Below are 16,037 nucleotides of genomic sequence, written 5' to 3'. Positions count from 1 at the left end.
TCAGAATGGAGACCGTGTGCCTTTTTCACGAGGAAGTTGAACAAATCAGAGAGGAACTATACCGTGTACGACAGAGAATTGCTCGCCATCCATGAAGCGTTCAAGAGATGGCGACACCTGCTGATTGGGGCGCAACACAAGGTCCAAGTGCGGACAGACCACAAAAATCTAGAATACTGGAGAACAGCCCGAGTACTGAACCAGAGACAAGTGAGATGGGCGCAAGAGTTCTCCAAGTTCAATTTTGAAATTCGCTACGTGCCAGGCGCAGAGAATGTCAGAGCGGACGCTCTCTCCCGAAAACCTGAGTACTTGGAGGGGGAGGGAGCGGCGGAAGAAAGACGCATCATCCCTGAGGACCACTGGGTTTGTGGGGCAGCATTGGTGGGGCAAAGAGAACTGGTAGAGGGTACTGAGAACGATGAATATGCCCAAGAAAAGCTTAGGGAACTCAGGGAAACAGGGGAGAACACAGGGGGTTTTGAGGAAAAGAACGGAAAGCTGTATTACAAAGGGGCACTCTACATACCAGATGGGGAACTAAGAGGGCGAGTGCTCAAACAGTTACACGATAGCCCCACGGCGGGGCATTTCGGGCAGCACAAGACCATGTGGTTGGTTACCAGGGAGTTTTGGTGGCCCAAGGTGAGGGAAGATGTGCGGGAGTACGTACGGGGGTGCGACAGGTGCCAGAGAGCTAAAGGAGAGAGGCTGGCGCCAGTGGGGTTATTAGAACCCTTACCCACACCAGAGAGGCCATGGGAGATGGTATCCATAGATTTTATGACAGATCTACCAAAATCCAAAGGGAAAACAGCTGTCATGGTGGTAGTAGACCTACTAACTAAGATGTGCCATTTTATAGCTTGTTCACACGCAGTCACCGCGGAAGAAACCGCAAGGTTGTTTGTAAAGCATATTTTCAGGTTGCATGGCGCCCCCTTGAGGGTTGTGAGCGACCGAGGGAAACAATTTACTTCCAGGTTCTGGAGGAAGCTAATGAGCTTGCTGCACGTAGAGGTAAGTTTTTCCACTGCCAGACACCCAGAAACAAATGGGCAGGCAGAAAGGGCAAACGGGGTTTTGCAACAATACCTGAGGTGCTATGTAAAAGACAGAGAATGATTGGGTAGATAAGTTACCTCTGGCAGAATTTGCCTACAACACGGAGAACGTGTCCACCGGGATGAGTCCCTTTCTGGCCAATTATGGGTGTCACCCCCGAGCATTTCCAGGAGAAGGAGGGGAGAGCTGGAGTGTACCGGCGGCGGAACATTTTGTGGAAGAGATGGAAGCAATCCATAGGCAGCTCCAACTCAACTTGGAGAAAGCCAAGGAAGAATATAAGAAGCAAGCAGACAGAAATAGAAGGGAAGGTGAAACCATAAGGGTGGGAGACCGGGTGTGGCTATCCACCCAAGGGCTGCCGTTCAAGGGAGGGTGTAAGAAATTGAGACCCAAACGGTTGGGACCCTTTGAGGTCATACAACAGGTTAACCCAGTAGCATTTAAACTCAGATTGCCCAGTCACATGAAACTGCACCCAGTATTTCACAGATCATTACTGTCGCCGTATCGAGAGGGACGGGAGTGGGAGGAACGTGAGAGGGAGGTCACCCAAACACCCGTCATAGAAGAGAGAGAACGCAACATGGAAGTGGCAGGAATCATTGATTCCAGGTGGAAGGGGAATCAGGTGGAATACTTGGTAGAATGGGAGGGGGAGGAAGAGTCAGAAAACACATGGGTGCCGGCAGAAGAAGTCCATGACGAGGTTTTAATAGAAATGTTCCATTGGCGTTTCCCAAGAAAACCGCAGCTTGTGGCGCGATTTAGGAGGGAACACTTCGGAACCACCGATGAGGAAGGGGTGTTTGAAGGGTTCCCAGAGTCAGGGGTTGAGGAAGCAGCATACTCAGACGAAGAAGAGGAGGAAGGGGAAGGAGACGGAAGGCAGTGGCTAGAAGTGTTTGGATCCTCTGATGACGAGGAGAGCTCCTTCCGAGGCTTTCCAGCCTCACCGCCTGCAGGAGAGGAGGCGGGAGGGGGTGGAGGGGGGCCTGGGGGGGAGGTGGATGTCAGGAAATTGCCATCGGAAGAACAGGTGGCGGAAGGGCTCCAGGAGAATAGGAGAGACTCTGCAGCAGAAGAGGGAACCAGTAGGGGGGAGCAGGAGCTCCAAGGGGAAGGGAATCGGAGGAGAGGCTCTGGGACACTTCCAGTGAGAACAGCGAAGAGGTATCAAGGCCCCCTTTAGGAACCCCCACCCCTCGCCGAAAACTGTCACGCAGGGAATCCAGGAGACGTGTTTCCGTTAAGCAGCTTTTATGCTGGAAGCGTTTCCGCAGGCGCCCACTGTCGGATTCTACCAGCGACTGACGGAGCCATGTCAAAGGGCTCCGCTCAAGGCAGAGCTTTGCTACGCTGAGCAAACTCTGAGGGACCAACCCTTTTTCGCACAAGTAGCTCATTGTCCCATCACAGCACCCTATTTATATCCCTCCAAAAGAACTTAGGGAACATGCATTGCTTGCATATTTCCTACTCATACTTATTTCTTTATGGACAGCATTTAGATCAGGCACAGGCAAACTTGGCCCTCCCGATGTTTTTGGCCTACAACTCCCATGATCCCTAGCTAACAGGGATGATGGGAATTGTAGTCCCAAAATATCTGGAGGGCCAACTTTGCCTATGCCTGATTCAGATCCTGCCTTTTTGTAACTCTCAGGCTCATCAGGGTGAGTGCTAGTGAATGGCCCAAGGTAAGCCTAAGGGTTGAGCAGATCCAGTTCTGTTCAGTCCATATGGATGCACTCAGTTGGATCATCTACTACATCAGACACAGGTCTGATAAAGGTCTTAAGATAAGAGAACTTGGTAAAAATAACATATCCCTTTGTCCTTAAGAATATGTGAAACTACCAGAGGCATCAAAACAGGTTGTAGTTTTTCTCGCAGCAATCTCATACCATTCTTCATTCAACCAAATGCAAATTTAATACCAATTAAATTGGAGTTTAAAAAATCATTTTATTTGCATTACAAAGATATTATAAATCAAGTACATCAGTGCTACTAAATATAGCACAAGGTCTATGCTGGTATTCTGTTAGCAATGTGTTGCTCCATATTCCAAACTTTTGTTGCACGGAAGGCAGTGAGTTCCTTCACGAGGGTTATAGGATCCTGGACTGCAAACCACTGTAAACAAACACATTGAACAATCATTTTTTAAAAAATCATTTATAGAGTATTTGCTAGGATTTTTTAACACTGAAATTCATTCTGCTTTAATTCTTCATTTAAATTTCAAATTCTGCGGCGTCTAGAAAGGATCTCCAGTAACAAGGCTGGGAAAGAGATGCTGCCAGTCGGAATAAATTATCCTGGTCAAAATGAGCCTTCAAGTTTATTTTCCCCAAAGCAGGCCCACTTGACATCATATGGGACAATCAGTGTGTGGCAGACAGACATATTTGGACCAACTGTGTGACTGAGCTCTTCATGAGGAAATCAACTGAGCACCCAATCCTTACAGAAAGCAAGTATAAAGTCATAGTCCAACAGCTGATGGGCCATGACTTCAAACCTGCTCATCAGCAGTGCTCCAAAGCACTATGCAGGGATCTTTGCAAGGCCTGTGTGGTGCTTTAAGTCCTTACAATCATCACCTGATACCACTATGACATCAAGCAATTGACAACTGGATGGCCTCACCCACCCGCCAAATGTGGCGTATGAGGGTGCCATGTCAGGCTCCCCATCCCTGCCTTATATTCTGAATTACTTTTAGGCAAACCATTTAATTTTTAAGAAGCTGCAGTGATAGCTTCATGACTGGAAAACTGAATTGATTTGTGTAAACCAGTTTCCATATACAGATTTTCTGAAGGCATGAACACATGCTATAGAGAGATAATGAAGGCCAAATTCCATGAATTACTCTTTTGGAACCATATAGCCCCAACGGATGCGATGAGTTCTCTTCATTCTGGTTTCTATTATTCTCATGGATTTCTCAATATACTGAAACAGCAATGTTTATAAAAGACAAGCAAGAACCTGCTGTGTGTTATGTATTCAATGTTGTGGCATTTCCTCCTATTGATCAGTTGTCCCAAAAAGTGAACAGCAGGTCACAAAGATCTCTACGAGTTTCATTCATGCCAACAAAGACACACTACCTGTATGTGTTCCATATTCAGTGTATGTGATTTTTAGGACATGAGAACATAACCAGAGTTTGCAAACTAACACCTGTGCAGACATAATGCTGGATGCTGGTATGGAAATAACTCCTAGGAAATGGACAATGTTACATTTCATACACTATCTATATTTACTTGTAGGTTCCACTGGACTTACTGAGATTTAAGAAAAGAGCCTAAGAGCCTGGCCGGACCACAGCAAAGGCCCATTTAAATGCAGTACCCTGTCCTCACAGGGACCAACCACATACTAATGGGAAGCCTGCAAGCTGGAGCTGAGGGGAAAAGCACACTCTCCCCGAGATTCCCAGTCTGTTATTTGAAGTATTCAGAGGAATACACTGCCTTATCCTCTTGCTTTTCATATTGTAGAATTTTATTAAATAGCATTAGCTCCACCTAGTGATCAAAATACTGCAGGCCAGTTAGAACTAAGCATTGCCAAACAGTATTTGAATAGTATTTTAATGAAGATTTAATATTATATCAATCAATTGAATTGAACTATGGTATAAGCATTTGTTTTCATTAAGTAATAACTGCCCTGGAATCACCTGTCAGTGAAAGGTTGGGTAGATTAGAAATTAAGTAAATAAATATCACTACTACTATTTTTTTGCAAGAACATTTGTCTATGTTAGCTTATTTGGCATAGAGTCAAATAAATAGGCATTCATCATGGGCTACTTCAGTTTTAAGAAGTATAACATTTGTGGGGTCCATGTCCTCCTTTAAGCATAGTATAATCATCAGTTGCTCTAAATAAATTGGTCAGCAGGGGATGAATTTGCTCAGCATCCACTCTATGAATTACTTCAAACAGCATCTGCATAATGAAGTATTTAGAGTATCCACAGCAGGGCTCCCCCAGCCATATAATAGGAGGGGGGCTTAGTTTCACTCTATCTTGACCCTTGTAGCTCTTGTTTAAACCCTAGTTACACAGTGTTTAATACCACTTTTAATTGCCAAGGCCCTTCCACCAGGAGACTGTTCAAGCAGTTTAATAGTCAAACTAGATGTGAAAACAGACCCCCTAGGCTGCTGTCTAAACTAACAGTCCTTTAAGTTGGTTTAATGTTTATAGCTCTATGAAGCTATAAAGTATATTCAGAAGGGCAGGGTTTAAGAAGGGACAGGAAAGCAAGAAGCAGGTTCAGCTCCCTCCCTGACACAACACCCCCATCAGCACCCAAGGCAGACTCGGGTTCAGGCAAACTCGTGTGCTTGTGGAATCTGTTGTGTGGCTTTAGTGAGCCATACGAGCTAACACACTAACACAAACAAAGAATTCTCCCATTCTATGATTTAGTTGCCTGAATATTTCTGCTCCATACAGTGCCAAAGATGGTATGGAAGAGGAGAACCTTTCAAATGTTTAAGATGACATGAGAACTGGAGAGGTTTCTCTTCCCTTTGTCTAGTCTCATTCAGACTTCCTTCCGTGCTGCGTTTCTAGGCACAGGCAGGCCTACGCTTTAAAGCTCCATGTTCCCCGTGGAAAACCTGAATTGCTGTTTGTTCCAATTCAGCGGTTAAGAAGCAGGTTCCAATTCCTGGGGGAAATGGTGGGACAAAGAAAAAGGAAAAAAAGAAGAGCATGGGCATGGAGCTTTAAAGCCTAGAAAGTCTAGGGCAAAGCTAAGTGTGGATAAGCCCTCAATCTTGGAGCCCAGCCCAGAGCTGTGAAAAGACCTAAAATGATTTGTTTCAAGGCTTCAGTGTACACAGCTGTACTTCAGCTGTACACAGAGTACAGCTCAAAAAAGTTCCTCATTCAATTGAACAAAAACTTCAACAGTGTCCCTTTTACATATAACAACATACTTTAAGTGCTTTTCAACTGCAACAACAAAACTCAAAAGCAAAACATAAATGCTATTTTGGTACAACTAAAGTTGAAATACTTTAGAATAACACACCAAAGCATACACTAGGAATCCAGTACAGTGGTACCTCGGTTTACGAACTTAATCTATTCAGGAAGTCTGTTCTTAAACCAAAACCATTCTTAAACCGAGGCGTGCTTTCCCTGATGAGGTCCCCTGCCGCCAGTGCCCTTCCATCGTTCAGATTCTGTTCTTAGACCAAGGTAAAGTTCTCAAACCAAGACACTATTTCCGGTTTTGCGGAAATAGTGTAAACCAAATCATTCTTAAACCGGACTGTTCTTAAACAGAGGTACCACTGTAATACACTCAAGGACAGATTCAAATGGAAGTAATACAGTACAGTAATACAATACTGATGACATAACTCATAGTCTTAGATAATTTCAAGTTGTTTTTTAATGGAGGAAATAATCCTTTAATATGTCAGAGCAAACTTAGCACTACATCAACCAGTAAGATTAACTTCTACTCTCTACTCCTTTTTCAGCTTAATAGCAAGAGTTGTTTCAGACATAAGACTCAGCTTAAATAAAGCCAAGAGCTAGTACTGTGGTTTCTTCACAGGCTAGAATTGAAGACTTCTAGGGTTTGTTAATTTCTACTTACATTATATGGAAAAGGGGTTTAATTGCAATGCAAAGAGGAGCACAAAGGTACAATGATCACTCTCTGCTTCATGAACTTCATTTATTAAGCCAAGATTGTTATTTCCTAACTGGCCCCAAGAGTTCACACAAGATTTCATAAGATTCTTAAGCAAAATCAATGGGAGAAAGATCTAGATCTGCAAAGACTTGCGTTTTTGAACACAGCATAATTTCTGTCTCTTAGAAGGCAAGCAGGGGGAACTTGAATGGGTGATCTGGCGCTTATTTAGATCACTGCTGAGAAAGTAAATAGCATTTATCTACACAATAAATAAACTACACCTAAGTTGCCTTTAGGGGACATCAGCTTCCATGGTGCTGTTTCAACCCGACAAGTATATTCTACTTGATTTATTTTATGGCCTATTGTGCCGTTTCACACCTTGCAAATATTTTAGTGCACTGAACATGTTAAATTGTTCTAAGTGACATTTTCTATTTGATTTATAGCAAATACAATGCAGATTACATTATACACTATATTATACAGAGTCCTAGCTCAGTGACAAGTCATATGCTTTGCATGCAAAAGGTCCCAGATTCAATCCTTGGTATATCCAGGTAGGGCTAGAAAAGACTCTTGCATGAAACCCTGCAGAGCTCTTGGGGTGCAAACAACACTGAGCTAGATAGACAAATAGCTGAACTTGGTAGTTAAACATATGTTCCCTTTGAAATAATCTCCCTTTTCCCTGTGAAATTATACTACTATGGAAGCATATTTCAAAGGCTCTTTCATAATAAAAGATCATGCTTCAGTCCACAGACTTAGATCTGGATGACTGCACCTTCAGCCTAAAAGTCTGTCTATACTGGCTAAAATGTGACAGAAATGCACCCATACCGCAGACCTCCAACAGAACATGAGACACTCAAGGGCAGATTCAGGTGGAATTCACCACAATACTGATGACATAATTCATAGCTTTATATCAAGGCTTTTAAAATAAAATACAATAAAATAAAATAAGCACAACACAACCACTGCTGTATTCAGCACAATGGTTTATTTTAGGTCTCCTAGCCAAACTTGCATTCAGTTACAATGAATTTTGCATAATGCAAGATCCCTTGGCAGAGACAGGCAATCTCTTCAGCATCAAGCATCATTCTAACACTACTCAAAAGGGTATGAATGTAGCAAGTTAAATGGCTACATCTATACATCTCACTTGAGGTTTGCACACTCGTTCGCGTATTTATTCCATGTATTTGTATGTACTTTGTAGACAGGCCAGCAATTGCAGACACATCTTAAGTGGCTATCAACATTCTAATGCACCATATTAACCAATTAGTAATTAACATATATTAGTATTTTTCAATACCTCCAGCATATGCCCATGAACTACATTACCTGAAATGATGAAAGGACAACTGCTAATTCCATTGAAATAAAAAGTATTTCTTAAAAATTAAGATTTATAACCTGGGAGATTGTTATACTTTCTACCTACCACAACAGTTTGGACAATCTGGATGTAGTAGAGGATTTATTCCATAACCTGGAGTACAACGATTAACCCACACCATTTGCAGAGTGCCTTCAATATAGTAGATCTCAGGCAGCGGTGCTGTCCGTTTCCCAAGAACTTCAACTTGCTGGCTAAAAAATTTCTCTATTAGGTCTTTTGCCTGAAGTAAACAGAAATGGTTTTCTTGGGGAGGGAGAAAATAAAAAGCAATACTTTTCTTATCTAACTAGATAAGAATACAGAATACATTGACATTCTGTACTGTACGGATATTCTAGCAAGTTATCATATTCAGTGCAATGAGTTCCTATAGTCTGAAATAACACATAATTTGTTAAAGGCAAAGTTACAATGGTTTCAGTTTTGCTCTGAAAAACATAAGGGGCAGCAATAAATAACCTTCTAACTGTAACTAAATTCTATCTGAAATTTATCCTTCCTGTTTTTATGTATTAATTTCACACATGGAAAAATAAATATGTTATATGACTAACTGAAACAATATTGATTGTAGTTATGGGTAGCTCTACAGTTTGACATTGCATAAACAAGTCCAAGGCTCATCCATTCCTTTCCACCCTTGTGCACTCCGGATTCCCCAGAGGCTCCTGGAGGACAGCCTTTACACTGGGACAACTCCTCTCCTCTGTCTGGACAGGCAGGCAGGGTCCCATGAAGATCCTTGCTGGGGGAGGAGTCCTCCCACGGTCCCCAGACTGTCCCTGCCTTTCGAGATGGGCAGATGGGTTTTTCCCTCCAGTGCTGAACAAATTCAGCAACCCTAAAAACTTCCTTTCTTCTTTGCTTGGATTTAATTTTGCCTTTCTATGGAGTTACTTGTTTTTCCTTTTGGAGGGTTTTCTTTGGATTCTACCTGAATTTAATTTACTTTTACAGTCTTCCTGCTCCTCCAAGGCTTTGTTCCTTTAGCTTCCCTTTTTCACCTGCCTCAATTCAATGCCGCAGAGATGGGACTAGAGCAGACTCAGGGGAATTTTGGAACGCTCCCCTTTTCCATGCCTCAGACTGCCTGCAAGAGCAAGGGAGAGCTCTACCTCTCTCTGAGTAGCAGAAGTGTTCTGGGTCAAGAGGGACTGAGCAAAGTAGGGCAGAGCGATCAGGAGAGACACACACCAGCTCCACTGAAAATGTGTTTCCCACCTCTCAGCTGTTTTGTTTAGCACAGGGAGCTCCCGTGTGCATGTTTAGCCTGCGCCATAGTCTCTATCATTGACAAAACCAAAGGACTGCTTTTTAACCCGAGAGTCTTCTTCCGCCTGCAAGCCAACTGCAGATCTGGAGGCTAGCAAGAGGCAGGGGAGCAGTGTGGCCCATGACCATCACCTTATTGGCTAACACAGCTGCAGGCACCATCTTGGGCCTACCTTGCCCACAAGGACCCAACTCAATGCACTTCCCTCTTCACCACAGGCCAGAGAACAGGGTAAGAGGCGTTGCCCAGCACCCAATCTCCACCATCAGAGGGTGCCTTCTCAGAGGAGGCTGGTGGATATAGCAGTGGAGAGCAGGCGACAGGAGAGCTGCTACCAAGGCCACTCAAACAGGTACTAGGCACCACTGATACAGCCATCAGAAGGGGAATGTTCCCAAGGACCCAATGGGGCAGCATCCACATGGCCAGGGGAGAAGCTTCCTAGATTCATATCCTGGGTAAGAGGAATAATGTATCTACACATTTGCGATGCCAATCCCGGTTCCCAAGAAAGGCTTGGCAATTCACTCTTTGGAGTTGGCAAGTTATTGGGGGGCGCCCTGGGGAAGGTCTTGGTGGAGACCAGGGGCAAAACAGAAAGCACTGCCAAGGGAAAGGGAAGTGGAGTTCTAACTCCTTCCGGTCACATTGGGACAGATCAGGCACTCCAAGACACGATCAGGCAGGGGGAACAGTGTCTCAGCAAGATTCAGCAAGGGCCCCAAGAAAGGGGGCAATGCTCAATGACACCAAGCCACAAATAATGGAGCCCCGATAGGATGCAGATTCCTACACTTTGCCCACAAGTGAGCAAGGACAACATTGGACAGATGGATCAACTGTATGATTTCCTCAGGATACCCTTTGCAGTTTTCAAGAAGAGAGAAGTTTGTGAGCAACTCTCGCTCCCAGAAACCAGAGATGCACAAGGCATACATGAAAGCAAAAGAACACCTAATGAATGTACAATCAATCAAGCATGTCCTATGCAGGGAGAGGGGTGGGGGTGTCTTCAATTTTTTCTGGTGCCGAAGATCCTAGATCTCAAATGGCTCAACAAGCACATCCAGTATGAACACTTCAAGATGGAGACACTGAACGCTATTTCAGAGGCGATAAGAGTGGGAGGACTAGACAGCCTCCATAGCTCTATCAGAGACAGACCCACACACCGCATACACAAGAGCTAAAGGAAACACCTCAGATTCTGCTACAGAAATCTACCTCTGCAATACCGGGCATTATCTTTTGGCCTCATGTCCATGCCAAGAGTATTCAGCAAGGTCTTGGCGGCATTAGGGGCTTACCTCCATACCTATACAACATTCTGATCTGGGCCCTGACAAGAGACAGATGTCACAGGGATATTGAGAGTACGCTGGACACACTTGGAAGACACAGCTTCATGCTAAACATGGAGAAGAGCTTGTCGAATCCCCCACAAAACATAATTCACCTGGGAGTACAGATAGCCTCCAAAAAAAATACCGTCTTCACCTCACAGAGGAACAAATCTAGAAGCTCAGATCTTTAAGCCAACAGAGACAAGAGGCAGAAGAGGCAGACATCATGCTCCTGGCCCAACGTCAAGGCATGATGGTCTCATGCAAAGGATTGGTGGATTGGGCATGCTTCCACAAACGCCCCCTTCTTCAGATCCTTCTACCATTTCAGGACCACATCACATCAGCACACCATTTGCAGATAGCAATTCCAAAGTCTATGTGTGAAGAACTGAAATGGTAGCTGACCCCAAACTAATGAAGGGAGTCAGCCTACAGAATGCCCAATGGAAAGTCATAACCACCAACGCCAGCAAATCAGGCTGGGGAGCTCACATGCAATGCCACACAGCTCAGGAACTTGATCCAGAGCAGAAGTGAACATGAGCGTAAATTGGCTGGCCCTGAGAGAAGTACACTTGGCAACACTGCAGTTTGGAACTATGATCAGGGGATGCTGATACACTTGCTGATACATTCAGACAATATTTCCGCCAAGGCATATTTGAACTATTGGGGGGATCTGGTGGAAGAGGCCAAAAGTCTGGTCAAATAGGCAGAAGGGAACATCCTTTCTCTGAAGGCAAAACATGTCACTGGAGGGAAAACAAAGGCAGACTGGCTCAACCACCAAACCATCAGAAACAGACTGACATACCCTCAGGTATTCCAGCAGCTAGCACAGCTCTTTGGATAACCAGTCATGGACAAAACGCTCAGACAGCAATGTTTATGTCACATTACAATGTTCAGGGAACACAGGGCATGGACACTGGTGACAGAACAGCCAATGGGTCTCCTATATGCATTCCCACCATTCAGTCTCCTGCCAAGAATGATCCAGAAGATCAAGCAGCAGAGATGATCCTCATCACCCAACACTGGCCGAGGAGGCCATGGTTCCCAGAACTCTTGCATCTTTCCAGACCAGCTCTGTGGTGACTACCAAACAGGAGACATGTACTCAGGCAAGGACTACTCCATTCCGACCCAGAGCCTTTCCACCTAACTGCTTGAAGACTAAGAGCCCAGGAGGGTCCTAGAAACCCTTCTGGCTTCACACATGGCCTCGACTTATAGAACATATAGCTCTATGTGGAAGGTCTACCTAGAGTGGCATGGTCAGAGTAAAAAGGACCCTACAGCTACGGATGTCATTGACATCCTAGAATTACTCCAGGTGAGACTGGATAAAGGGTTCAGCACCAATACTGTGAAGAGGCAAGCAGCAGCCCGGAGCAGCATCCTGGGATGCAAAGGGGAGTTTTCTGTCTTCACACCCGCCCTCTGCTCCGTAGGTTTCTAAAGGGGGTGAACCAGAAAAACCCACCAGTAGTGCATAGACTCCCCTATTAGAATTTGAACTGGGTGCTAACAGCCTTAACAGGCTCACCCTTCAAGCCCCTGGCAACAACAGATACCTGTCTACTAACCCTAAAGATGGTGTTTCTGGTTATGATCACATCAGTGAGGAGCTTCAGATAGGAGCCCAATCCTCGGACACTCAGTTATGCATCTTCCACCAGGACAAGGTGGTCTTACAGCTAGACCCTTCATTCCTAAAGTTAATTCCCTATTCCACAGGGCACAAGAGGTAGTAGTGTTAGGATAGTTCCGTTCCAGCTTAAAAGAGTCAAGAATGATTGTTGTGTATCACATGCCTTTACGTCCAGCACTGTCTGCTGGGAACTTTCTCTTTTGCTCTGGCTGTTTTTCCTTTGTTCTGAACTATGTTAAATAAAGCTGTAAATATGCTCTCCTGTCTGAATCTTTCGTTGTGGAGACACTGTTGAAAGGGTGTGCATGCGTCTTGGAATGTCTCTGAGGCTTGTGTCACTAATGGACTGATGCTGTTCCACGGGAGACCAGTGATCGTCCGGAGACAACTGGGGGCCTGCCTGATGCCCCCGTCTCCCTGGCAATATCCCAACAAGTACCACAAGAGGCAGTCTTTAGAAATCTGAATCCCTATTGGTCTCATTCAAGTGTGGAGATAATCAGGGGTGTAAAGTTTTCACCTCCTCAATCTCCAGATAGCTTCAGGAAGCCATCTCAGTGTCCACCGGACAGTGGGAAAAAGACCCCTGGGAGGGCTGAGAGCACATTCCAAGGTGGTGGTGGTGGGGCATCAACAGCATTCAATGGGGCCATGGATGTTTCCGGCTGACATCACAATTTATGATGATCGTGCTCTGCAGCCCTCCGAGGCAGTGGAGCTGTTTGGGCATGGGAAAGACAGGATTTATGAGGTAAATTCCTGGCAAGGCTCCTCAGGAGGTTCTGGGGAGTTTACTGCATCCTGCAGTGTCACTTAAGCCCATATCTGCCACCTTGAAAGGCAGAATGGGTGCGACCTGGGAAGTGTGTCCCTGCCATGGACGAACCTCTGTCTCCGGAATGATCTGTGATCAGTTCCTCACTAATTTGGAATATTGGTGTTAATTATGAGGCGCTCCTGAAATGGCATATAATAATGGGCTGCAATCAATCAGCTGCTACATACACACACACAGTATTTTTCCATGTATAAGACCCTCTATGTATAAGATGACCCCTATTATTTTAAACCCAAAATTAGGTTGTCTAGCTTTTTGGGGTCAGGGAGGTCATTTCCACCAATTGCTCACCCACCTGTCCGCCACAGCTGATTGCACACCTCGCCGCAGCCACCAATTGTGTCTGCCCACTCGCTGCCAAACAGCCCACCTGCCCACTTGCCGCAGCCATCAATTGCCTGCCCGCCTTGCCACAGCCACTCGCCAGCAGGCCTTGCTGCAGCCACCAATTACCCGCCCAATTGCCGCTGCCAATCTCCTGCTTGCTGCTGCCATTAATCACATGTCCTCCCTCTGCATTCACCATCCGTGTTTAAGAAGACACATTCATTCATTCATTCATTCATTCATTAGCAAAAAGCATTGTCTTATACACAGAAAAATATGGTATATAGGCCTTGGACATATGCAGAGCACTAGACACTACAAACTGGACAAATGAGCATCCACTGACGCTGCCTTCAGTAGGAAGGTGCTGCAAAGGGTGGTACAGCCATAATGCCTCTAGTTAGCGAAGCTCAGCTGGTCCCAGCATAAAGGCTGTCCTACAGGAGCCTCTGGGGAATGAAAGGAAATTCTTACCATTAATTTCTATTCCCAGGGACTCCTGGAGGACAGCACCCACCACTCTGGGAGAGTCACACATGGCTGGGGATACAACCAAACTCTTGAACTTGAGGTGGACATGAATGCCACGAAAGATGCCAACCAAAGTGGGGTACAGCAAAGTACCTGCAATGTGGCAATGTATGACGAGGGGTTCTTTCCTGCTTGATCAGCTGGTCTGGGGACCATGGAATGACTCCTCCCCCAGCAAGGATCTTTATGTGACCCTGCCTATCCAGTCAGAGGAGAGGAGCCATCCCAGCATAAAGGCTGTCCTCCAGGAGTCTCTGGGAATAGAAATTCATGGTAAGAATTTCCTTTCGTTCCCTCTTCCATGGTAAACCATAAGTCCCATTCAGGCATTATTAGAACTAGTCTATAGGCTGCAAGAGGTTGTTGGTACCATTCTGAATGCTAAATGAGACAATTTGCTCAAGAGCCTACAAGTACACTGACAAAATGTTTAGCCATTTTTATTGAGTTTCCACTGAAAAGTACCAAACATTTTACTTGCATAAAAAATAGCCTAAAAGACATAATATACATTTCACACATTTTGTCCATAAAGATTCCAAGGGCGCCAATTGATCAGAAGAGATCCAGAATATATTGATATCCATTGAGAGGTATCACTGATATTTTTAAGATAGTAAGTGATGGGGGGGGGATCTTTTTTGCATTTAACTTGAGCATAAAAATGGTCATGGAGGCACAGCTTTAGTCTGTCCTCTGCATATATTACACCAAAACTATCTATATCTAAATATGGTTATTTAAATTGGGCATTTAAACAAAGTACTTTATTTCTTAAATAGCCTATAACGTTAGTAAAATTTTTAGCCATGACTGACATGGATAATGAGTAGCGTGCGTACACACACACACACACACACACACACGTGTAAAACTCAAGGCAACAAAATAATTTAATGTAGCACTGGTGTTCAGTTTGGTTAATCATGTAAAGTTGGACTCAGTCCAGCAAATTTACCTTCTCCACACAAAGGAAGTGGGGATGGTCTTGAATAGCTGGGATTGAACAATTCTTGTCTACATTTCTGTGCGATCACACACAGAGCAACCTTTTGAGATAACCATAGCTTACGGGAAGAGTTTAGTTCATAGCGCAGCACCTAATTAAAGCTTATTTATACATGGGCCCTGTTTAGCGATCCTAATGCACAGCCATAGGTGCCAATCTTGCATTCCGCATGAAGGGTGGTAGCTGAGTGCCATTTGCAATGCCTGCAACTCTTTTTCCCCCTCCACCCACAGCCCCACAACAGGCAACCAGCAGCGGGAGACAGTGCTAATCACCTGTGTGAAAATGTAGCTATAACTGTAGAAGTGATATGTTTCCACCCACTAGTGCTCAATACAAAGTTCTTTATGGGTAGGCTCACACTGGGAAGACTGATCTGCAGATGGAAGCCCTTTTCAAGATAAGGATTGCTGTTTGGAGTACAGAAAACCTGCAAGTTCACAAATTACTCTTTTTGAAATGCAAAGTACTATGTGAGAGATGACTTTTGCCTTTCCCTAAGTAAGAAGGAAAACCACTGGTCAGAGTCTTCTTGATCATAGCCATTGTGTGTGACTGCACAGAGACCAAAGAATAAGTTCAATTTATCTTATTCTTTGATTAATTAATCTGTGTATGTGGATACAGCTTCTGGGTTTCCAATGTTTTTCTAATACTGTCAAGTTAATATTAGAAAATATCATGAAAAAATACCTCATTAGTAGCAATAGCCAGTAATATTACTACAAATTCTAAATAGTGAGAAGTCCATCATTATGACCGGCAGGATATTTGTGGAAAGACTGTATGCTGGGGAACCTCTGCCAGACAAAATTGTAGTGATGGATAGCTTTTGCTATGCTGTTTCTTATTCAGTGCTTTGTATTTCTCCATATGGATGAATGGTGGTCATTC

General features: G+C 44.5%; 1 protein-coding gene across 3 annotated transcripts in view; it reads right to left on the bottom strand.

The window, feature by feature from the left end:
- Nucleotides 1-3,013: 3,013 nt before the first annotated feature.
- ZPBP (zona pellucida binding protein) overlaps nucleotides 3,014-16,037 on the bottom strand; it is a 34,262-nt gene continuing 21,238 nt past the window's right edge. For 2 of the 3 annotated variants that reach the window (XM_081885877.1, XM_081885878.1), the window contains one exon: nucleotides 3,014-3,204. In XM_081885877.1, the coding sequence (XP_081742003.1) occupies nucleotides 3,097-3,204 (108 nt within the window). In that variant the 3' untranslated portion in view covers nucleotides 3,014-3,096. Of the gene's footprint in view, nucleotides 3,205-8,207; nucleotides 8,386-16,037 lie in introns of all 3 variants that reach the window. The other variant, XM_081885876.1, reaches the window with a different exon arrangement.

The sequence above is a fragment of the Podarcis melisellensis genome, assembly GCF_964234715.1.
Source record: "Podarcis melisellensis genome assembly, chromosome: 13".
Lineage (NCBI taxonomy): Eukaryota > Metazoa > Chordata > Lepidosauria > Squamata > Lacertidae > Podarcis > Podarcis melisellensis.
Note: the sequence above shows the minus strand (reverse complement) of the source record. Positions and strands in the feature narration are given on the sequence as shown.